The sequence below is a fragment of the Diabrotica undecimpunctata genome, chromosome 6, assembly GCF_040954645.1.
Source record: "Diabrotica undecimpunctata isolate CICGRU chromosome 6, icDiaUnde3, whole genome shotgun sequence".
Lineage (NCBI taxonomy): Eukaryota > Metazoa > Arthropoda > Insecta > Coleoptera > Chrysomelidae > Diabrotica > Diabrotica undecimpunctata.
Window position 1 is genome coordinate 95,046,401 of NC_092808.1, and position 23,827 is coordinate 95,070,227.

General features: G+C 35.3%; 1 protein-coding gene across 1 annotated transcript; it reads left to right on the forward strand.

Moving 5' to 3' along the window:
- The first annotated feature begins 804 nt into the window (after positions 1 to 804).
- On the forward strand, positions 805 to 22,855 carry LOC140442728 (uncharacterized). Its single transcript, XM_072533709.1, has 2 exons — positions 805 to 1,178; positions 21,938 to 22,855. Exons 1-2 carry the CDS (start codon positions 944 to 946, stop codon positions 22,675 to 22,677), a joined length of 975 nt encoding a protein of 324 aa, XP_072389810.1. The 5' UTR covers positions 805 to 943; the 3' UTR covers positions 22,678 to 22,855.
- Positions 22,856 to 23,827: the final 972 nt, after the last annotated feature.

Here is a 23,827-nt window from a genome sequence, read left to right on the forward strand (position 1 = left end):
AAAATCGTATGTATTAACTCTGAATCTATTGTAAAAAAATAAATTGTATTGAAAGATTACTTAAAACTAAAAGTCTGGATTTACTATGTATATCCGAATCATGGTATAATGACAATAATATAAATTCTTTTTATCTTCCTAATGCTTTCTTGTAATGATTTTTTTTTGATTATTTTTTAGGTTATTACATTTTTATATTTATAGAAATATACTCGTACAATACTTCTTGGTTTTTTATTCGTTTACTCCGATATTCGACTTTAAAGGAAAAATGTAATTTTGATAGGTTTCCAAGACATCAACATAAAGTTTCTTGTTGTCGATCACAAACATTTTGTCACCCAAAGAGAATTGGAACTTTCAGAGTTTGTGAAATCTCCGTGGCAGTTACAATGGCTTTGTTATTTTTCGATTATATTACGAAAGATAATTTATTAGGAAATTCCACGACGAACAAATTATATCTTGTATCAACTCAAGTCAAAAAGAATCATTGTATTATTGGTCTATCAATGCCTACATCAGGATAAACAAAAAAGTATTTTCATCAATGGTTCCATCAATACGATTTTCACTATTGCTTTGCGTTGTGCGATGTATTTGCAACCTTTTGTAAATCAAAAATAATTACACTATAGTAACTATTTTTTCAGTGCAATATTTCATATTTATTGAAAGTCAACATAAATTCTCAATTTTACCTATTTAAGAATTTATATTGTGTGATATGCCCACTGACTATTAGTTTTCTGGTTATTAACTGTCATTGGCGGTTTCGCCACGAAACTTCAAAGGAGTATCGCTTCTGGACGCTTCTGTGTTGTGTGTTGTGTAGTTCTCTGTTGATGTGTTGATGCTTATTCTTTTTATCCTTGCAGAATTTTTATAGTAATTTAATTTCATTTTTTGGGCGTAGAAGTATCATTGAAATATATGAAATCAAATGGAAGTAAAACATGAAATTAGCGAAGAAACATGTAAAGTAGAACTAGAGTATAATGACCTGGATGATGCTCTTTTGGATGACTTTAAATGTGAAATTCAGGAAGAATCCAATAGGCAAAGTACATGTTACACATACGATTATTTAGACTTAAAGGAATATCCCATAAATACTGAAATAGAACAATATGAAAATGAGCTTAAACCATTTGAAGAAAACCAAAACACTGAAAAAGGTTAGTAACAATATATTTCAGTAAACCCAACATATTTAAGAATTTAAGTCATCCCATATTTAAGTATATAGTATAATTGTTTATAACTTTTTACCAGCTAAAAATCTAGCGGTACTAGTGTAGTAAGAGGGTACGATGTCGACGGATATGTAATTTATGTAAATTAATTCTGCTGCGTTTACTGATGATTGTATAATGATTTTTATTGTCTAAAACGTTTTTTTATGTAATTTTCATTTAAAATGACTTATTTTTAAAAGCCACCGCCATTATATACCATGAAACAACAAAAAATGACACTAACCACAACAGTTTTATCAGAGCGACACTCCTTTGAAGTTTCGTGGCCAAGCCGCCAATGACAGTTAACAACCAGAAAACTAATAGTCAGTGGGCATATCACACAATATAAATTCTTAAATAAAATTGAGCATTTATGTTGACTTTAAATAAATATGAAATATTGCACTGAAAAAATAGTTACATGCAGGGCCGGGCCTTGTTGACATTCTTAATGGTGTAATTATTTTTGTTTTACAAAAGGTTGCAAATACATCGCACAACGCAAAGTAATGGTGAAAATCGTATTGATGGAACCATAGATCAAAATACTTTTTTGTTTATCCTAATGTTGGCATTGATAGTCCAATAATACACCGATTCTTTTTGGCTTGTGTTGATACAAGATATAATTTGTTCGTCGTGGAATTTCCTAATAAATTATCTTTTGTAATATAATCGAAAAATAACAAAGCCATTGTAACTGACACGGAAATTTCACAAACTCTGAAAGTTCCAATTCTCTTTGGGTGACAAATGTTTGTGATCGACAACAAGAAACTTTATGTTGAAATCGATTGTTAATGTCTTGGAAACCTATCGAAATTACATTTTTCCTTTAAAGTCGAATATCGGAGTAAATGAATAAAAAACCAAGAAGTATTGTACGAGTATATTTCTATAAATATAAAAATGTAATAACCTAAAAAATAATCAAAATAGTATTACGGATCATTACGATCATAAGAGAGGTTACGACATTAGGAAGATAAAAAGAATTTATATTATTGTCATTACACCATGATTCGGATATACATAGTAAATCCAGACTTTTAGTTTTTAGTAATAATTAGATACAATTTATTTTGTTTACGATAGATTCAGAGTTAATACATACGATTTTTAGTTGATTGGTATTGCCTTTAAAATTATTTGTAGTATCTAGTTTGCCCAAGTCGGATTTGTAACAATTATTTCTGGTTTTCTTGCTAACTGCGGTTAGTACAATTCTTGTTCTTGAAGTCAAAACGACGAACCATTGAATCTTCAGGTCAGATGCTGGGATTGAAGACTTCATTTTTATAATCCAATGGATATGAAACTTTAAAGCTTGCTTGGTACTCCGTAATCTTTAACTTCTTGCAGTAAAAATGTATATTTGGAGCATTTACCTTTAAATAATTGATCAAATCTTCCGTTGTCTGTTGTGTAATTATATTATGGTGTAAATAAATAATTATTGATTGGAGTAAGATTTATGTTTGTTTACTCTTAATATTGGCTATGAGCATATGTGCTTGGTTGTAACTATAGTAATTGTCATCCACTTCTAGTCTGTTAAAATATAACTAACTTTCGCAAAAAAATAATTACTGAAATTACTAGATAGTTGTGTCTGAGATTAGCGAACCGACTATACATACACTACATACATTCAGTATCATTGTATATCCAAGATGGCCTCCGCTACAAAATAGCGGATTACATATTTTTTCACAACTACTTCAATATGAGTATCAAATGAAAGGGCTTGACTAGTAGAAAAGAATTCATTATAGAAAATCCAAAATTTCCGCCAACAAAATGGTGGATTACATATTTTCGTTGGGCGTACTGTTATACGCTCATGATTTTTTTTATTTTTATTGACTTCCGAAAGGCATTTGATCGTATTAAGTACTCTATATTAATCGAAGTTCTAAGAAACATTGGTTTGGATTACAGAGACGTTCGCATAATTGCAAATTTGTATTGGAATCAAACATAAGAATACCCTTTTGCATACCCGGTGTCTTTATATCCGACTATTTCATCATGACCCAGGTCAAAATAAAGATTTGAATTTTATGGCCATCTCATCGAGACAGAGTAGGCAATGCTTATCCTGGTCTAGCATTATTTTAGTTTTCAGTTGAAGGGCTTTAAATATTTCATCATTGTCTAAACCTGGCTTACACGAGATTATTTACGTAATTCTCTGTAGACTTTTTTTGTTGGAAGGGCTAATAAACTGCTAATGTACTTATAAGCCCTTGGACTTAAAAAATACAATGTCAAGGCAAACTGCTTCATATCTTGACTGAATCTCCGAGACGTTGGTTTTTTTTCCTTTTTGAGCTACAATTTCTGCTAAAGGTTTATCCAAAAATTTGTCACACATTTTAATAAAATCTCGAAGAGGAGTATTTTGCTTTTGTTTCACAAACATCTTACCATTTCTTCGCAAACGTCTTATTTTTAATCTTAGTTTTTGTTTTCGCGGTGATCTGTTGCTTAAATTACTCTCTGTCTGTGTGGCAGCTGTAGGTGACAAGAAGTATTTACTCGTACTTGGTCCTAAAACATACATTAATTTAACGACCGTTTATTTTTTATCGGTTGTGAAATATACGCATTATTGAATCCATTACAGTTGGGAGGTTATTACCAAAAAGTAATTGTAAAATATTGTAATGATATTTACTATCAAGATTAATAAATAAATGTCGGTCAGATAGCCAAGCGGGCTGGGCGGCCGGTTCACTGCGAGTGGTTCAGTGGTTCGATCCCCAGCTCGGTGTACAGAAAGAAAAAGGCTAACGCAGCAGTTTAAAATTCTAAATGAATCTGCGGCTTAGACTAGAATATGCTGGTGTCTGATAGGCCTATGGTGGAGCAGTACGGCAAGAGATAAGGGCTTGCGGCTCAGTGATACTCCTCCATAGATTCCTACCGGAAGGGCGAGGCGCCTAAAAATACCGGGTATTTATATATATATATATATATATATATATATATATATATATATATATATATATATATACACTCGCGATCATAAAATCCGGGTCACCTTGAAAATTTCAAGTTTCTGGAATATTTTTGCCTCTATTATTATTGAAAACGCAGAAAACAAACCAAATTGTTGATAAAACATTCATACGAAAAAAATGGAAAATACAGAACGTGGTAAAATGTCAGTGAAATTTCAATAAATAATATCGTGTATTGCCTCCACTTGCTCTAATGACCTCTTGCATACGACGGGGCATACTCTCAATTTTTCTTTCGATTACATGTTGTGGTATGTTATTCCACTCTCTCACTAACAGATCCTTAAGCTCCTGCCCGGTGTTAGGGGGAGATGTTAGAGGTTGAATACGTTTTTTCAAATCGTCCCAGATATGTTCGATAGGATTCAGGTCCGGAGACCTAGCTGGTCAGGGTAACCTCGTAATTCCAACCTCGTCCAAGTATTGCATACTGATCGTGGCAACGTGCGTTCGAGCGTTGTTCTGCATAAAAACCGTGTGTTTTCTCCAAGCCTTGTCATGGTATGCATAACTTGTTCTTCCAGAATCTCCGTAATGTCCCTTCGGGCCGTTAAGGACCCATTTTCGATGAAGGGTAATTCTGTGCGGAAGTCGGAAGATACACCTGCCCAAGCCATGACCGAGCCTCCACCAAATGGTATTCTTGGAGCAATGCAAGCTTGTGAAAATCATTCACCGGTTCTTCTCCAAACTCTTACACATCCATCGGATCTAGTTAGTCCGAAATGGGATTCATCTGAGAATAACTCTTTGCTTCAATCGGTAATTCCCCAATGCGCGTATTGTCGAGCAAAAGCTTATCGTGCAACTCGATGCGCCAGGCGAAGTGGCGGTCCTGTAGCCGTTACCCGAGATGATAGTCCAAAAGAACGAAGTCTTCTCCTGACTTTTGCAGCGCTAACATTGCGATTTCGTACTTCCTGTAGACGATTTCGATGCATAATCGCAGTTGAGGTACGGTTTCGTAAAGCCTGAAACACAAGAAAACGGTCATCTCGTATCGGGGTCATTCTTCTTCGTCCAGAGCCAGGTCGTCTGGATAGCAAACCCTCTTACTGAAAGCGTTGAAGCACTCGTTGAACCGAAGAAAGGCTTACGCCAAAAGTTCTTGCGACTTGCCGTTGAGTGTGACCGCCTTCCACAAACGCAACAATGCGTGCCGTTTCAACAATAGTCAAGGCATTTTTGGCAAAAAATAAACAATAATAAACACTAATAATGGCACTAATAAACACTAATGGTGGCAATAATAAACGTTTGTTCGTTGCGTTTGAACAGAAAGTCGAAGCACAAATGAGACATTTAAAACAAGCGGCAGTTACAGGTATCGTTCATTTTGGGAAGTGTGCGCTTTCCCGCGAAATCGGCACTAAACATGCATTAGTTTGTATTTGTCTTATGTCTTATGAGTGTATTAATCAATAAATTATTGTCTGGTATTACAACCTCTTGTAACTAAATTGAACTCAATCTAACTTCCACTCCAATTAGGTCAAATTATATATGTACCTACCTTGAATAACAGCAGGTAAACATTCAGCATTTGAAATTAATTTGTCTGCTTCTTTTAATTGTGGGGTGGATCCAGAAACAATGATATTCTCTAAAAAAACCTTAGCATGAAAATATATCAGCATAAAATATTTTCGAAAAATATGATTTTTTAACTTCTTCTTCAAGTGCCATCTTCGTTCCGAAGGTTGGCGATCATCAGGGCTATACGTATTTTCGAAACTGCTGACCGAAACAATTCGTTGCTGCTACAGCTATACCATTCCCGTAGATTGCATAATTATTCGAAGCAGTTCATATCTTTCGCCTCTTGTAATGTGTCCCAAGTATTGCAGTTTTCGTTTTTTGATCGTAAATATGACTTCCTTTTCTTTATTCATTCTTCTCAAGACCTCGACATTTGTGACTCTCTCGGTCCGTGATATTCTCAGGATTCTGCGATACATCCACAGTTCAAATGCCTTTAATTTTTTGGTATCAATCTTTTTCAACGTCCATGACTCCATTTTTTGGTGGTTCTTCGATATCTTCATCGTGGTCAATTGTGTTTGTCGTATTATATGGAAATATTGAAGGTACTGCATCATGCACTAATGTTTTTCTTTTATTTCCTTATTTTTACAGTAACATTACCTTCAAAATGCAGTTCACAAATCCTATAATTATTATAAAGTGAATCCATTTTGAATAATAAATCTTCTCGTCTGCAAGCTTCTATCCACACTTTGGCACTACAAATTTTTAACAGAACAAATTTTAAAGAAAGAACTTTTGCTGTATTTATAAATAATACTTCATTACTTACAACTATAAAAGTATTAGTATATTCTAAGTATATTGGAAGTAATGAAATATTTAACTTTTGTCAATATCTCATCTTAATAAATTTACAGTTTTCTCCTGATTAAGTCACAAAATTGTCACTAAATATTGAGATATACAACAAATAAAGTTTTAATATTTTTTATTTGTAATTCCCATTTAAAACTCCTAAATATTTTATGTACTCCGATCCATATATTTGATCTTTGTTATTTATATTTAACGAATTAAAAATTGGCAGACAACTTTTGTATATAGCAAAAAGTAGATGAGTATTTAGTTTTTTCATAATTTAATATAAGTTTGTTTATTTGCAACCATGTTTTTACAATTTTTAAGTCTTTTTCTGTTGTAATTTTAAGATTTTCCCAATTATCGGTCTAATTATGTTTTCAACAATTTTTGTCTTCGAGCGCGCTGACACCCGGCCACCATCTGTTGATCTTTTGACTTGAGCCTTCGGAGAATTGCGTCTTTCAATAAACGAAATAGAACTGACACTAAATTTAATGTTTTCATTTTGAACTATCCCTTGGCAGACCAAAGTTTATTTTTTTATTGCTCCACTTAACGAGAGCTCGGACGGACACGTCGGCGTCGGCTTACTGTTCGAAAGTCAAACTAATACTATTATGTAATAACTAATAATAATTACAAATTAATAGTAATTACCTGTTATTATTCTTAAGAAATCTAAATAAACTTACTCCTTTTCCTGTCACAGATGAACATCCGCGAAACGCACAAACATAACCAAACATTTTAAATATAAATTAAACTTTTAACTATAAACTTATAAGTATATTTAACTTATATATTTTAACTATAACTATAAACTTTTAACAATAAATAAATTATATAAATGGTCAAATGCACTTGTTGAGTCGAGTATTTACCACAGACGCCTACGGAGTATCGTAAAACAACCAGAGTTAAAGAATAAGCACGTGTTGATGACAGGTAAACAACCAGAATCGGGCATGCGTATACAAAAATGGTACACGTCTTAGAACGGTTGTGTCGCTTCTCTGTCTTCGTAGTTCTCTGGTTTTATATGGTCAAGTTGTGTAACTCTATTCATCGTTGCCATAGTTATACAAAATATGTTATTTAAAGATTTTTAATTAAATATTGTTGTGAATTTATTAAAACGTTCAATATTTATAACACTTACGGATTTAATTTATTTCTTTATTTATATTAACTTATCTGACAATAATTTATATATATCCGTACGTAACAAATTCGCGAGCGCGGGTCTTGAGAATTAACTGTCCCTTCCAAATAAAGTTCCGTTATTATATACCAGTGCCGTTATCTCGAAAACTCTAAAACCTTCGATGGCGAAACGGTAAAGGCAAACTGGATTTCCCTCGCATCGGTTCTGGAAGGTCGCTCAGGTAAATCGAAGTCTCTCGTAAATTCTAAAACATATTAGAATAAAAACATGTTTACAGGTTAAAACTATGACTCATATTTTTACGTAACATTGCCCCCCTCTCAAAAGATGGTTCCTCCTGGAACCTTGTCGGGACTAGAACTGGAACGGTATGCTGGTATCGGCAACTGGACCCTCTTTTACAACTTCCAGTTGTATAAAAATGACAAGGGACGGTTTTATCTCCGCACCAGTAACTATGCGGATTGCAACAGACTAACACCTGGACTTCGGTGTCTTTAAAGATCTCCTCCACCATATTTCGGATAACCCTCCAATCTAATTGGCGGCACTCCAACTTTGGCATGGCTAACTTTTGCACGTCGGACTCTAGTACGTGCCCTCTCAATTGAAGTAAGGCTTCCCATACATCTCGGTAGGTAGGTTGGTCACGGGCAGTGTCTTTTGTTACCAGGTAGAAAAGGTAACGTGATGCATCTTGGAGTTTCAAGGTTTTACCGGGAGCTGGCACTTGGCATTGAAGTTCTTCAACTCGACCAAACTTCCTTCGAAAGACGGATGCCAACCCTGGTGCGTCTTTGATACTGGCCGGGATGGTAAGGGCCAGCGAGTAGTCATCGGGGAGCGCGAGTAGATCTTGCTTTTCTTCAGTGGTAACACCATGTCTCGCTTTACCGGTACCTCCATAGGCACCCATGAATTCCTCAAACGTGAGGTCAGACACATCTTCGACTTGGTTTACTTCCACTTCTTCATCTACGTCGTGGTCACCTTCGAAAGATGCCAACCGGTTATGGTGTACTATCATCGGCTTTCCCCTCGGAATCTTGCTTATTCGGTAGATGACATCGTTGATCTTCTCCATGATGAGGTATGGACCTTCCCAAAACTGCTGCAATTTGGGAGAACAACCTTTTCGCTTCTTGGGATTATACAGCCATACTTTGTCGTTCTTCTTAAAGCAACCCTTTTCGGCTTGTGTATCGTACCGTTTCTTCATTCGGTCGCTAGCGATCTGAAGGTGGGAACGGACCAACTCATGTACATCGTCCATTCTTCTTCGTAATTCGATCACATAATCTTCACCTGCTACATCTTCTCCAGGTCGACACCCAAATTCTAGATCACAAGGTAGTCGCATTTCGCGTCCGAATAGGACTCTGGCTGGTGTCTGGCCCGTTGATTCGTTAACAGCAGATCTGTAGGCCATTGTGAAGAACGGAAGGTATTGGTCCCAGTCTCGCTGATGATCGGACACCATCTTTGTCAAATACTTGCCAACTGTCCTATTCATTCGTTTTACCATACCATCCGATTGCGGATGATACGCGGTAGTTCTTGTTTTCTTCATGCCTAGTCTATCACATATTCCTTGGAACAGATCACTTTCGAAGTTCCTGCCTTGGTCACTATGGATCTCCAAAGGCACTCCAAATCGGCTGATATATTCTTGGATCAACTTATCTGCAACGGTGGCGGCCTTCTGGTCTGGAAGTGCGTAAATCTCGACCCACTTAGTGAAGTAATCCATTACTACCAACATGTACTTGCCCCCATTTTCACTTTCTGGAAATGGCCCTGCAATGTCCAAAGCTATTCTTTCAAACGGGCTTCCAACATTATATTGTCTCATAGGAGCTCTCCTTTTCCGATGAGGCCCGTTACTCGTAGCACAAATAGTACATTTCTTACACCAGTCTTTTACGTCGTCGGAACTGTTCATCCAATAAAACCGTTCCCGAATTCGCTGAAGGGTTTTCCTTACACCAAAATGCCCTCCCGATGGACTATCGTGTAACTGACGAAGTACTTCGGCTATTCTGCTCTTTGGGATCGCCAACTGTCTTCTTTTCTCTGAACCGTCATCATTTTCCAGGACTCGTTTGAGCAAGCCATCTTCGATGATAAATGAGTCCCACTGGGCCCAATACGTCTTAACTACTGAGCATAGGTTTGATATTTCCTGCCAAGGTGGTCGACGGTTTTCCTCTTTCCATTTTCGGATTTTCTGTATAACTGGATCTCTCTCTTGTTCTTCCCTTATCTTAGTAGGCGTCCAGTCGTCGTTGACAATCGTCGTTCTTAGCACTGCTGCTTCCTTGGATTCCGTTTTGTTGCAGTGGGGACACTCTGCTGGGCATGGCCGTCTGGAAAGAGAATCAGCGTTTCTGTGGCTAACTCCGGCTCGGTGCTCAATCTTAAAATCGTATTCTTGGAGTCGTTCGATCCACCTGGCTATCTGACCCTCTGGATTCTTAAACTGCATCAACCACTTAAGGGCGGCATGGTCGGTTCGGATTAAAAACTTCCTTCCATAGAGGTATTGATAGAAGTGCTCTACTGATTTCACTACTGCCAGAAGTTCTCTTCTCGTGACGCAATAATTCTGCTCAGGTTTTGAAAGAACTTTACTAAAATATCCGAGGACTCGTTCCTGTCCTCCTTGAATCTGAGACAGCACTCCTCCAATTCCCACATTACTTGCATCTGTATCTAAGATGAACTCTCCTTCTGGCAGTGGATACCCTAAAATTGGTGCTGTTATTAAATGCTTCTTCAAGGTCTCAAAGGCATTTTGGCAGTCTGTATCCCAGCGGTAATCTCTTGCTTCCTCCGTAAGTCGCGTTAATGGCTTAGCGATATCTGCAAACTTCTTAATAAACCTCCGGTAGTAAGTACATAGTTCAAGAAAACTTCTCACTTGATGTTTGTCAGTTGGTTTTGGCCATTCCTTAATGGAATCGATTTTTCCCTTATCCACAGCCACTCCTTCTTTACTGACTATATGACCCAGATAATTGACTTTACCTTGAAATAGCTGGCACTTCTTGGGGTTTAACATCAATTGGGCAGCTTTAAGTCGATTAAAAACGTTTTCTAAATTCTTCAGATGTTCTTCGAATGTCTCCCCCAAGACGATTATGTCATCCAAATAAACCAGGCATGTTTTCCAAGATAACCCTCTCAACACATTTTCCATGAGCCTCTCAAATGTCGCAGGAGCATTACAGAGTCCAAATGGCATAACGTTGAATTGCCACAATCCAGATCCTGTGGTGAAGGCCGTCTTTTCTTTATCTACTGGGTCCATTTCTACCTGCCAATATCCAGATTTCAAATCCAAAGTAGAAAACAATTTACTTCCAGCCAATGTGTCCAATGTGTCATCGATCCGAGGCAGAGGATAACTATCTTTCTTGGTAACGTTGTTCAGCAAACGGTAATCCACACAGAACCTTGTCGTTCCGTCTTTCTTCTTAACCAGGACCACCGGAGAGACCCATGGGCTCGTAGAAGGTTCTATCACCCCGTCTTTCTTTATTTCCTTAACAATCGTTTCAGCTTCCTCTCTTTTCGCCTGTGGTAATCGTCGAGCTGTTTGACGAATTGGCTTAGCATTACCAGTATCAATTTTATGCTTGACAACGGTAGTTCTTCCCGTCTTTCCTCCTTTCGGTACGAAAATATCACGATACTGCCGAAGAAATTCCCTTAATTTCCTTCTCCATCTGATTTAGAGACTGTCCTGCAACTGCAACCATTTGGTCGAATTTGTCGTTGGAATTATCAGATGTTGTCGCCTGACGGATTATGGATGTCACAGGTACACAAGTTCCTACCTTTGTCTCTTTCTTGATGGTCACTGGGTAGTCGTTGACATTGATAAGTCTCACAGGAATTTCTTTAGCCGAAGTCACCAATCCCTTTCCAATTATGATTCCACGGCCAACCTCATCGTCGTGGTTCCAAGGCTCCATCATAACAGGTGTCCCTTCGTCTACAATTCCCTGTAGTCGCGCTCCTATGATCGTTTCGCTTCTCGCAGGCACGACTGTATCTTCTGTAATGGCTGCTTGCACGGTGTTGTCATTATGTGGATGAAGAAATACCTCCTCGTTGCCAACCTTGATTACCTTATTCTTAAAATCCAATTGGAATCCATGCATATTCATTACGTCCATTCCTAATATAACATCCTCTTCGATGTCAGCAACTATAACAGTATGGACGAACTTTTCTGCTCCAACTCCCAATTGTACCTGGATTTCTCCATGAATGTTGGCATTTTCACCTGTAGCGGTCCGAAGTCGCAACCTCGTTGGTAGCAGTTTCTTTCGGCTGTTTATAACTGTCGGGCGTATATTGGTTCTGGTCGCTCCGGTATCCACCAACAACGTATGCTTTTTACCATTTATGTCTCCATCTACATATACACTATCTTCCCGACATTTCAAAGAAGCTATTAGTATGAGAGGGTCTTTGGAAAAGTTCTGGGTCGAAGCTGCCCCCTTAAGGCTGACCCGTTCTAGTTTTCCTGATGGTGAGTTTCTTGACTTGCGTCGTACCTAGGGTGCTTACAGGAGCTTCGTACGTGTCCTATTTCGCCACAATTCCAGCATCTGATGGTCTTCGTTTTCTTGTATGTCATGCTTTTTATCATATTAACGAGCTGGTCAAGTTTATCTTCATCTCCTTCCTCTTTTACAGTTCTAACTTTACTGTACCCGCCAGAGGCCTGCGTAGCTGACTCGTATTCGAGGGCGGCGGATAAGACATCAACCAGCGTTTTGTGACGAGCTAATCGCAGTGTTCTCTGCATTTCATGATCACGAAGACCATCAATAAACGTTTGAACGGCCAATTTTTCCATCATGTCTTCGGGAGCTGTTGGATAAGCATATCGTACTAATCTGGCAATATCTACCTCATATTCTTGAAGAGCCTCATCTTTCTTCTGTCTACGATTTTTAAGCTGTGACTGATATACATGCTCCAAATGTTCGTGGCCATATCGCATATTTAAGCTCTTCTTCAGTTGTTCGAAATCATCGGTCTCCTCTACGGCTATGGTCTGAAGCACATCTAAGGCATCTCCTCGAAGAGCGATAGTCAGGTTTACAGCCTTTTCTTTTTCAGACCATCCATTTGCTCTTGCAGCTGATTCGAACTGTTTCATGTAGTTGTTCCATGATGATTTTCCGTCGAAAGTTGGGACTTTCACATGGACAGAACCTCCACTTCCTTCAAATTTCGGTCGTGTTTCCAACTTACATTTCGTCTCGTCTTCTTTTGTCTCCACTGTAATTGGATTGTTTCCTCTCTCTGCTGTCCCGGTTTCCTCCATCTTCTTTTCCATCTCTTTCCATATCTTTTCTTCGAAGGCCAACATATCGGCAGCAACTTGGTTTTTTAACGAAGATATTCTATCGTCCAGGGCAGACATCTCAGAAGTGACTTTAGAGATTTCCGAAGAGATGTTAGCAGAGACTTTGCTTTCCAGCGAAGAAATCTCGTTAGAAACTTTGTCTTCCAACGAAGCGATGTCGCCGGAAACTTTGGCTACATCAGAAGAAACTTTCGAAATATCGTCAGAAACTTTGTTCTCCAATGATGCGATGTCACCAGAAACTTTGGCTACATCAGAAGAAACTTTCGAAATATCGTCAGAAACTTTGTTCTCCAATGATGCGATGTCACCAGAAACTTTGGCTACATCACCAGAAACTTTCGAAATCGACGAGAGGACAGCATCATGTTTGTCTTCAAATATATAAGTCTCTGGATCTAGTCCTTCTTCTAGCAAAGCGTTCTTTAGTCGTTGGACTAACTCAGCCTTTCTTCCGGTAGAAGCTAATTCTCTGTCTTCAAGATGTCTTCTTAAATTAGTCACTGTCAGCTCATAAATCGTAGCCATTTTCACAATTTATTTTATATTCACTTGTATTATTATTATAAGTCTAATTTATGTTCGATCCCACTCTGACACCATTTGTTGTGAATTTATTAAAAGGTTCAATATTTATAACACTTACGGATTTAATTTATTTATTTATTTATATTAACTTATCTGACAATAATTTATATATATCCGTACGTAACAAATTCGCGAGCGCGGGTCTTGAGAATTAACTGTCCCTTCCAAATAAAGTTCCGTTATTATATACCAGTGCCGTTATCTCGAAAACTCTAAAACCTTCGATGGCGAAACGGTAAAGGCAAACTGGATTTCCCTCGCATCGGTTCTGGAAGGTCGCTCAGGTAAATCGAAGTCTCTCGTAAATTCTAAAACATATTAGAATAAAAACATGTTTACAGGTTAAAACTATGACTCATATTTTTACGTAACAATATTTTAACATTTAATTCCAAACTACTTTTTACATAATGCTTTGATAACAGGTTTAATTTAGTTTTGGTTAGGTTAGGTTTGGTTACGCTAGGTTACAAACCATTTAGTCTTAGTTATTTTTAACAGAAAAATTACTAGTTTGTTAGCAGCGTTCACAATTTTAGCAAAGAATATAGACGCATATATTATAGAAGAATCTTTCATTGTCATTTTTTAGCGCCAGCAAAGATTATACACAAAACCTTAGAGTAGGAAATTTTACTCCTCAAAGGCATGAAAGGAGTGACCCCAACGATAACAAAAGTGAAGCCGAGTGGTCACCAAACACGTGTGCCAGGGGCGTATCACCTAGGCCAATAAGAACAATATATAACTACATAATTAAATTCCTAATAATAGTAATTATAATTTTAGTTTAATTTTCTATTTTTATTAATTTTACATAACATTATGCAAGATGTACACAGAAGATTTAAACAAATGACAGATTCAATCAATTATTGTCCACTAAACAGTAATAATTTGTTACATTTATTTCGAATGACATTATCAAATTCATTTTGTTTTTTTGTTATAATTTTTTTTTTATATTAAACACCTACTCTGTTTATGCCATTGGAATCTGGTCAAAGCTGACCAATTATTAATTTTTATCTGTCTTAATTTGCTAAAGGATGCATTCTAAGAGCTTACCCTATGGCGTCTTCTTATTTTATTTAACAGCTATGCACTAATACCTAACATGCAAATTCACAACACAGCACTATGCTCTGCTTTTACACTAATTACACTTTACACTAACTCAAAAGGTTTTGTTCGTTTGATTCTTCTTTCTAACCCAGTATTATCGAGGAGCTGGATGACCTCGATGTTTACGTGTGTATGGAGCCGTTGTTCGTGACTACCTGCCATCTTCTTGATAATTTTATTTATATCTTCCATCTCAAGGTCCTTGTGGAGGTCGACATTTCTGATGTACCAAGGAGCATCAACGATGTTCCTTAGTACTTTATTCTGGAATCTCTGGATGATCTGGATATTACTTTTATTAGCACAGCCCCAGAGTTGGCAGCCATACATCCATACTGGTCTCAGTATTTGCTTGTATATCAGTTGTTTGTTATGTGTGGACAAAACTGAATTTCTTCCCATCAGCCAATACATTTTCTTGTAACGGATACCTAGTTCCTCCCTTTTCTTTTTGATATGGGCTTTCCAACGAAGCTTTGCATCAAGTGTGATACCCAAGTATTTTGCAGTAGATGCGTGCGGTATTTGGGCATCATTTATTCTAATTGGAATCTTTTGGATTTTTTTGTTTGTAAAATTAACGTGAATTGATTTAGATTCGTTTAGTTTGATTTTCCATTTTTTTGTCAACTTATGGATTTTATCTATTGACAACTGTAATTTTTCTGCTGCTTATTCACTAGTATCACCTACTGCTAGAATGGCAGTATCATCTGCAAAGGTGGCTATAGCATCATTTTCTAGTTCAGGTATGTCACATGTGTATAACAGGTAGAGGACCAGACCTAATACACTTCATTGAGGGACTCCTTCTTTAATTTCTTTTAAATCTGTGTAAACGTCTTCTTGTTTGATTCTGAAGTATCTATCAGATATGTATGACTGTAGAATTTCTGAATATTGTTTAGGCATAAATGATTTCAGTTTATACAGTAAACCTTCATGCCATACTTTATCGAATGCCTTAGCTACGTCTAAAAATATTGTAGAGTAGACTTTTTTTCCTCTAAAGATTTCTCAATTATGTTAGTAGTTCTATGTACTTGATCAATATTAGAGTGTTTATTTCTGAAGCCAAATTGGTGGTTTGGAATCAGTTTTTTCTCTTCTTATCGGTTTCATTCTTTTTAGCAAGAGTTTCTCGAACAGCTTTGACATTACTGGTAATAGCGATATTGGCCTGTAAGAAGAGACTTCTGTTGGTGATTTCCCTGGTTTTGGTATCATTATTACCTCAGCTATTTTCCATAAATTTGGGACATATCTTAATCTAAAAGCAGCATTAATTAGGTTGGTCAATTTTACTATGGCTTTGCGAGGTAGGTTTTTTAGTAATTCTCCAGTAATTAGATCATATCCTGGGGCTTTCTTCAGATTTATGTTTTCTTTTATTTCATCAGCTATTTCTTTTGGGCATGTTGGTCTGATTGTCTCTTCTATCTGATTAGGCTCTATCCAAATTTGATCATTAATTTGGTCTTCATGTGGTTTGAATGTATTTTCTAAATATGTGGCAAACCTCTCTGCCGTTTGCTTATTGCTCCTGGCCTAACTATCATCTTCCAGTTTAATGGGTGGAGAATGGATTACTGGTCTTTTTAGGATTCTCTCAGGAAAGAACTCATTGATTCATTTTTTATATTTTGAATCTCTCTTTTAAGCTTTTGAGTTGCGTTGTTCAGATTCGTTTTTTCTTGAGGAGCTCTGGTTTGTTGCCACCTCCTTCTTAGTTTTCTTTTCTCTTTAATTAACTTTTTAATTTCCTTCGGATAGTTGTTTCCTTTTACTTTTGATACTTGAATCGGAGTGTTTTCCCATGCTGATTTTTGTATATTTCGAACAAACAACTCTACTTCCTCATCTAGTTGTTCAGATGTTTTTAATTGTACAGATAATTCAATTTTTTCTTCAAGGGTTGATTTAAAACTTTCCCAGTCTGTTAATTTGTTGGTTAATATTGGATTACACTCCTTTCTAATAATCGTGTCACTCAATGTGAGCATTATGGGTGAATGGTCTGAGTTCATATCCCAACAATCATTAATATCTACATAATTGGTTGAGATATTTTTAATAATGACAAAAATTAAGTCCGGTATCTTGTTCTGATCACTTGGCCAATGCGTCGGTCTACCCGTTGATATTGGTTCACACTTCTGTTCTTTCATGGCTGCCAGCAACTCGTTCCCTTTTGGTGTTGTCAATCTTGATCCCCATTGAGTGTGCTTTGCATTAAAGTCACCTCCAATGATATATCTTTTTCCCATACTCTTCAGATATTCTTCATACTGTTATGTTGGAATGCTTAGGGGGGCTATAAATTGAACTTATAGTAATTTCGCAATTAGTTTTGAGCTGACACATACTGTGGTTGCTTGTATGTGTTCAGTTTCATATTTTAGCTCCTCATAATGCTGAATATTATTTTTTATTATTGCGCTGCCTCCTTTAGCTGTATTGTCAGGATGTATAGTGTGGTATGTCTTGTATCCTCTAAATTTTATGAAAGATTGTTTAGTGAAATGTGTTTTGGATATATATGAGACACAAGTCAACTTCTTCTATGTCTAGGACTGCTTGTAGCTCATTTTGATGTGATAGCAGTCCATTAGCATTCCGTTCCATGATCCGTAATTGCTTAGCCATTTCTAATTTTCGGTATAGCACCTTTAGCGCTATGTTCCAATCTGGTCACTCTTACTTGTATTTGAGTTATTGTGCCCTCTACCTTAATAAGCTTTTCTAATATCATTTTTAATGTATTGTCGGTTTCTACTTCTTAATGCGGTTAATTTCTACTAAAGAAGTTTCTACTTCTTAATGTTTTGTATTGTTTACTACATCACTATACTTTTTATTTTCAGTGACAGCTTGCATTTTTAGTTTTTCCTTCACATTACCCCTTTGTGGGGGTTTTGGAGCACTTTCTTTACTTGTCCTCTGATTTCTCAGCTTTTGTATTTTTTTGGCTACATAACATCCGCGGTAATTTGCAGTATGACTTTCGCCACAATGGATGCATTTTGGTTTGTCTTCTGGTGGTTTCTTACAATCTTTTGTTAGGTGCTTACCGATGCATTTAACACATCCTGGTTCCTTGTTACAATATTTCCATGTATGACCATAGGCCTGGCATCTTTTGCACTGCAGTATCAGTCTTGATCTCTTTAATGGCTGGATCTCAACTCTCATGCCTAGTATATCCGTTATTCCAAAAACTGTTTATATCTTCATCCTGTCTGAACGTCAGGAGGATTTTTAGTTCCCCATTTCAATTTCTTGTCAGCTTGAATAGCTTTGTATCTTCTTCTTTGTAGATCTTTTACTATATCCTGTGGCTGAAAGGTATGATGTATTTTTTCAACAATGACTCTGATTGGTCTTTCTTGTTTGTTTTCATATGTGTGATACCAAAAATTACTCGTATTTAAACACTTTATTAGTCCCCGGAGTGATCGCTGTCGGGTGTATTAATCTTTATCACTTCACTATTTATGACTCTCATAGTGAAGTTAACACCAGCATCGACTAGAGTTTTACTTAAGTCAGCAGCATTCTTGAAACCTACTACGACTAGTGGTGGCAGTTTTGGCTTTTTAATTTGTTTTTCGGTGGTTGTTTGCTCTGGGGAGGGAGGGGATAATAAAGTATCCATTTTGCGCTTTTTGGTATTCCTTTTCTCTTTTCTTATCCACTCTGTTTCATTTGCTAACTTCTCTTCATCAGTCCAGTATTCAGTTTTGTTTGATTTTTTGTCGTCTTTTGTTCTGTCAGCATTTACTGTTGGCCCTATATATTGTTGGGTATTTTCAAGTTGTGCTAATCTTTTTTCCATTACGATAATTATTCCATTTAGTCGCTGATTATCTATATTAAGCTTTTTAACATTGTTTTCTGATTGGAACCAAGCATTGTATTGTTATAAAATGTAATCTTATGTTTAAATATTTATTCACTATTGCTCCAATAAAAAAATATATATGATTGCACACTCTAAAATATGTTCTTGTAGATTGCAAAAATATTGTTCAAATTGAACGCAGTTGAGCTTGATTTTATTCATTAGAGAATAGAGATAAAATTGGGTTTTCCCAAATTTTGCTCGTTTATTCGTAAAAAATGTTCCGAGGTTTTATAAATTGCAATCACATCTTTGGACAGATATGTTAATCCTCCTTGATTTTTTTTTGTAATTAATGAGTTTAAATAATTTAATTTGTTTCCAGACAATGCATCTACACAATCTATACATTTTATTGTGCTTTACAATTTTCGGGCTACAAAACTTGCTATATAAGTAATTATTTAAATCTTCTTCTTAGCCTTCTGTCATCCATGTTTGGACATAGGCCTCTCCCAACTCCTTCCATCGGTCTCTATCCTGAGCAACATATTTCCAATTTGTTCCGGCTATTCTTTTAATATCATCAACCCATCTCATCTGTGCTCTTCCTCTTGGTCGTTTACTTTCGTAAGGTCTCCAATGTTGTATTGTAGTATTCCAACGTTGGTCTTTTTGTCTAGCAGTGTGGCCCGCGAAGCTCCATTTAAGTTTGGCAATTTTTGTTGCTATGTCCTCGACTTTTGTTTTGGATCTTACCTAGTCGTTCCTCTTTTTATCTGACAGTCGTATACCTAACATTGTTCTTTCTGTCGTGGCTAGTTTATTCATGTTTGCCTTGAAAAATATCTTAAAGCGGTTTCGATCAAAGGGATAAAAAGGAAATACACATCTGTTATACTTAAACTTTTAAAAACGTGTTTCTATTACTTGGCGACGCAAAAGGGATCGAAATATTATTTCGGTTTTTTTTACACATACCGATAGGAAATGAAATACATTGAAGATATTCTTCGGTGTTCTAATAAATATACGAGGGGATTTCAATATATACCAAGGAATTTACAAATGCTACAAACAGCGTGATTTTTACGAAATTTATTAGGCAAATGTAAACCCTCTTGTTTTTGTAACTCTTGAAAATATTCTATATAATTCCAATTTATAGAATTTTCATCTTCATCGATTATTGTATGACGTTTATCTCCAAAAGTGTTCCTAATTAATTTATCCATATGACAAGGGTCGTAAAATATGAAATATTTTTTATCTTGTATTGAAAAAAAGGTTTTATATTGGCTAATTGCATGCTGCATCCCAGAATATGCGTCATTGCAACATTTGCTGTTACCCGTCAAATGTTAATGATATTACGTGAGCCCCTGTTTCTGTATCGATCAACTGCAGACATTGATTAACAAGATTAGCTTTTTGTGTCCCATTTACTTAACCCGTTTATAATGAAAGAAAACGTTAATATAAAAAATAATCTTCTTAATTTAATTACGAATAATCCAAATGTGAACACCCGACAAATTAGTCATGCTCTGAAAATTCGCATACCACTGTCTGGCAAAGACTTATAAAGAATTATCTCCATCCTTACTGGAATTAAAATACTCTAAATTGATTTTAGTAGGTGGATCACCCTAAATCCAGTGATTGTAAACAGATGTTTATTCACGGATGAAGCAAAATTCTCGAGAGATGGGGTATACAATCTCAGGAACACACTCGTTTGGGCAGAGCAAAATCCATTTGCCACAAGGCAAAGTCACTCGCAGCATAAATTTTCTGTTAATGTATGGTGTGGCATATTGGATAACAAATTAATAGGACCATATATTTTACTTCTCACCTTAACCGGTGAAGTGTATTTAGATTTTTTAGAAAATATTTTACCAGTCCTGCTAAATCAAGAAAGTATCAATACAAGTGGAATATAATTTCAACATTTCAAGCATATGGTGCTTTACCATATTACAGGTGCATAGTTAGAAATTTTTATCCTACAATTTTCTCAATAGACAGATTGACAGAGATGGTCCTCATGTCTGGCCTTCACGATCATATGATTTTAATCCCATCGCTTAGTATGTTTGGGTGAACAAGAACGATGAAATATATATAATAGGGAAGAAGTTCTTGAACGGATTCAAGATTTTTCAAGAAATGAAAAATAATCCAGATGAGATTAGGAAGTCAGTCGGACATATTACAAGAAAAGTACGACCTTGCCTTGAAAAAGATGGTGGTCATTTTAAACAATAACTGTAGTTTTGATAATAGTTATTTTTCTGAAAATGTTCGCTGTTTTTTTTAATCTTTAAGAAACTTCGTTGATTAAAATTATATATTTTTTATGGACTCTTTATTATTATATTCATCTTCAAATAAATATTTGTTATGAATTATTTGACGCACATAATAAAAAAAAACAATGAAATGTTAACAATATAGATTAAATAATGGTATTAATTAAAATTAAGTCGCAATAATTTTTTTTTACTTCGAGCTTCGAGCGCAATTCACATAATTTTAGAATTCAAATTCAAAATTTTCCAGAAAAAACATTTTGCCGAAAATTTTAAGGGTACCTCTAAATTTAGTTTTTTAGTATAATTTTTAATCCATTTTAAAAAATCTAATATACAGGGTGCTGTTTTTGAGTCGGAATATTTTTCGAATATTTTTTAATCCGGACCTGGATTTCTCATAATTATAAATAAATTAATCGATTGGACACCTTAAATATTCGCGTGCCAAATATAAAGAAAATATATAGCGTAGTTAAAAATTTATGAGCCAAATAAGAAGTTGGCAAAATAGATAAAACACCCAATATCTATGTTATTAATGAAGTAAGACCTATTAAGTATGATACTTTTGAGATTGCCTAAGTGTCCCCTTTTTACAGTTAACTTATGTTACTTTCTCTAAGAAACACCCTGTATACTGTAATGGTGGTTTCCCGGCAAATAAATAAATATTATTGTTTTTTTTTCGTGTTAATTTGCTTATATTGAATGCATTGAAGTACGCATTAAAATACTATTACGCATATAAAAGACAAAAATACGGGCTTCAAAAATATATTTATATCATTTACTACACTTTATCTGTCTCAAATTTTATTATGCTTTAATTTGTTTATTGCATTTCTTTGTTTTTGCATTGATTCTCAAATAATTATATTATAATTAGTTTGTATTTTAGACTATCTCCAAGAGGAAAACAAAATGGAAATTATGGAGACACTAATTAGAACTTCATGTTACGAAGGCAATTCTATGAGTCCACAAGCTGAAGAAAAAACATTAAATCAAAACATGAAAGTTGCGACTGGACAAAGACATTACAAGTGCGAAATTTGTTTTAAGCAGTTTATTCACTCAGGTAATTTGAAAACACATTTGAGAGTGCACTCTGGGGAAAAACCTTACACATGTGAAATTTGTTTTAATCAGTTTAGAGGAGCAAGTAATTTGAAAAAACATTTGAGAGTGCACACCGGGGAAAAACCGTACACATGTGAAATTTGTTTTAAGCTGTTTAGAGGAGCAAGTAATTTGAAAAAACATTTGAGAGTGCATACTGGAGAAAAACCTTACAAGTGTGCAATTTGTTTGAAGCAGTTTGCAGCAGCAAGTAATTTGAAAAAACATTTGAAAGTGCATACTGGGGAAAAACCTTTCAAGTGTGAAATATGTTTTAAGCAGTTTACTACAGCAAGTGATTTGAAAAGACATCTGATAGTGCATACTGGGGAAAAACCTTACAAGTGTGAAATTTGTTTTAAGCAATTTAGCGAAGGAAGTGATTTGAAAAAACATTTCAGAGTGCACACTGGGGAAAAACCTTACACATGTGAAATTTGTTTTAAACAGTTTAGACAAGCGGGTGCTTTGAAAACACATTTGAGAGTGCATTCTAAAGAAAAAAGATTACAAATGTGAAATCTGTTTAAAGCAGTTTTCTCATATTACTTTGAAAGTACATACAAGAAAAGATATTAAAGTGTGAAATTTGTTTCAAATGTTTTACCTTAAATTTAATTTAACTGCATATATGCAAGTTCATCCTGGAGAAAGACTTTATGGTTAAATTTTTATGTTAATATATTTTTTAAAGCAAGTGGAACGATTGTATTTTTCTTGGCAAAATAGCGGTAGACTTCATCAGTACTTTTTTCGGCACGAATTTTCCGCCTTATTAAAAATGAAAAAGTGTTTCGAAAAATAGTACAAACTTGCGGAAATTTAAATATATATCGTTGTGTTAGTTAGTAAAAATATTAGTCAAAAAATACACATTTTCTATTTTTGATGTGATTAAATAGTTCTGCCATTGTTGTTTATGTTCCTGAAAGGATGAGTCAATATAAAATGAGATATCTATTAATATGGCACTTAAAAAGAATAAACTGCTGGTGGATAAGTTACTTGGCAAATGAAAAAGTGCTTCGAAAAATAGTACAAACTTGCGGAAATTTAAATATATATCGTTGTGTTAGTTAGTAAAAATATTAGTAAAAAAATACACATTTTCTATTTTTGATGTGATTAAATAGTTCTGCCATTGTTGTTTATGTTCCTGAAAGGATGAGTCAATATAAAATGAGATATCCATTAATATGGCACTTAATAAACTGCTGGTGGATAAGTTACTTTGGCATTACAATGAATATTTCCAGTATTTTAAAAATTTAAATGAAAATTTAAACAATGACGTGTCTTTTTAATGATACATTGTAAGTTAAAACAGCATTGAAATGAAGTTACGCAGGTTAGAAACAACAATAAATAATTCAGAAGGGAGAAAAGTTGAAATAGTGCATAGACCAATTTAGCTCACTTTTAATTGTTCAATATTGATATTTTAGGTCCTTAAGTTAGTATGATTGTAATAAAAGCATGTGAACATAACAACAACAAAAAACATAAATAAAAAATATTGCTATATTTATTTAAAAAATTGTTCCGATTGCCAGTTCATAATTTGAGAGTATTTGTACAAATAAGTAATTATTCCTCAAGAGACCCATAGACAAGAATACTTTGGCAGCCAAAAGAGATAGGAAGCATTTTTAGGACATTTGACCCAGAT

Bases quoted from the DNA above. Each gene is read 5' to 3' on its own strand.
- LOC140442728 (XM_072533709.1), top strand. From the start codon at position 944: ATGGAAGTAAAACATGAAATTAGCGAAGAAACATGTAAAGTAGAACTA. The intron at 1,179-21,937 runs GTTAGTAACAAT...TTTGTATTTTAG, and splicing joins AAACCAAAACACTGAAAAAG to ACTATCTCCAAGAGGAAAAC.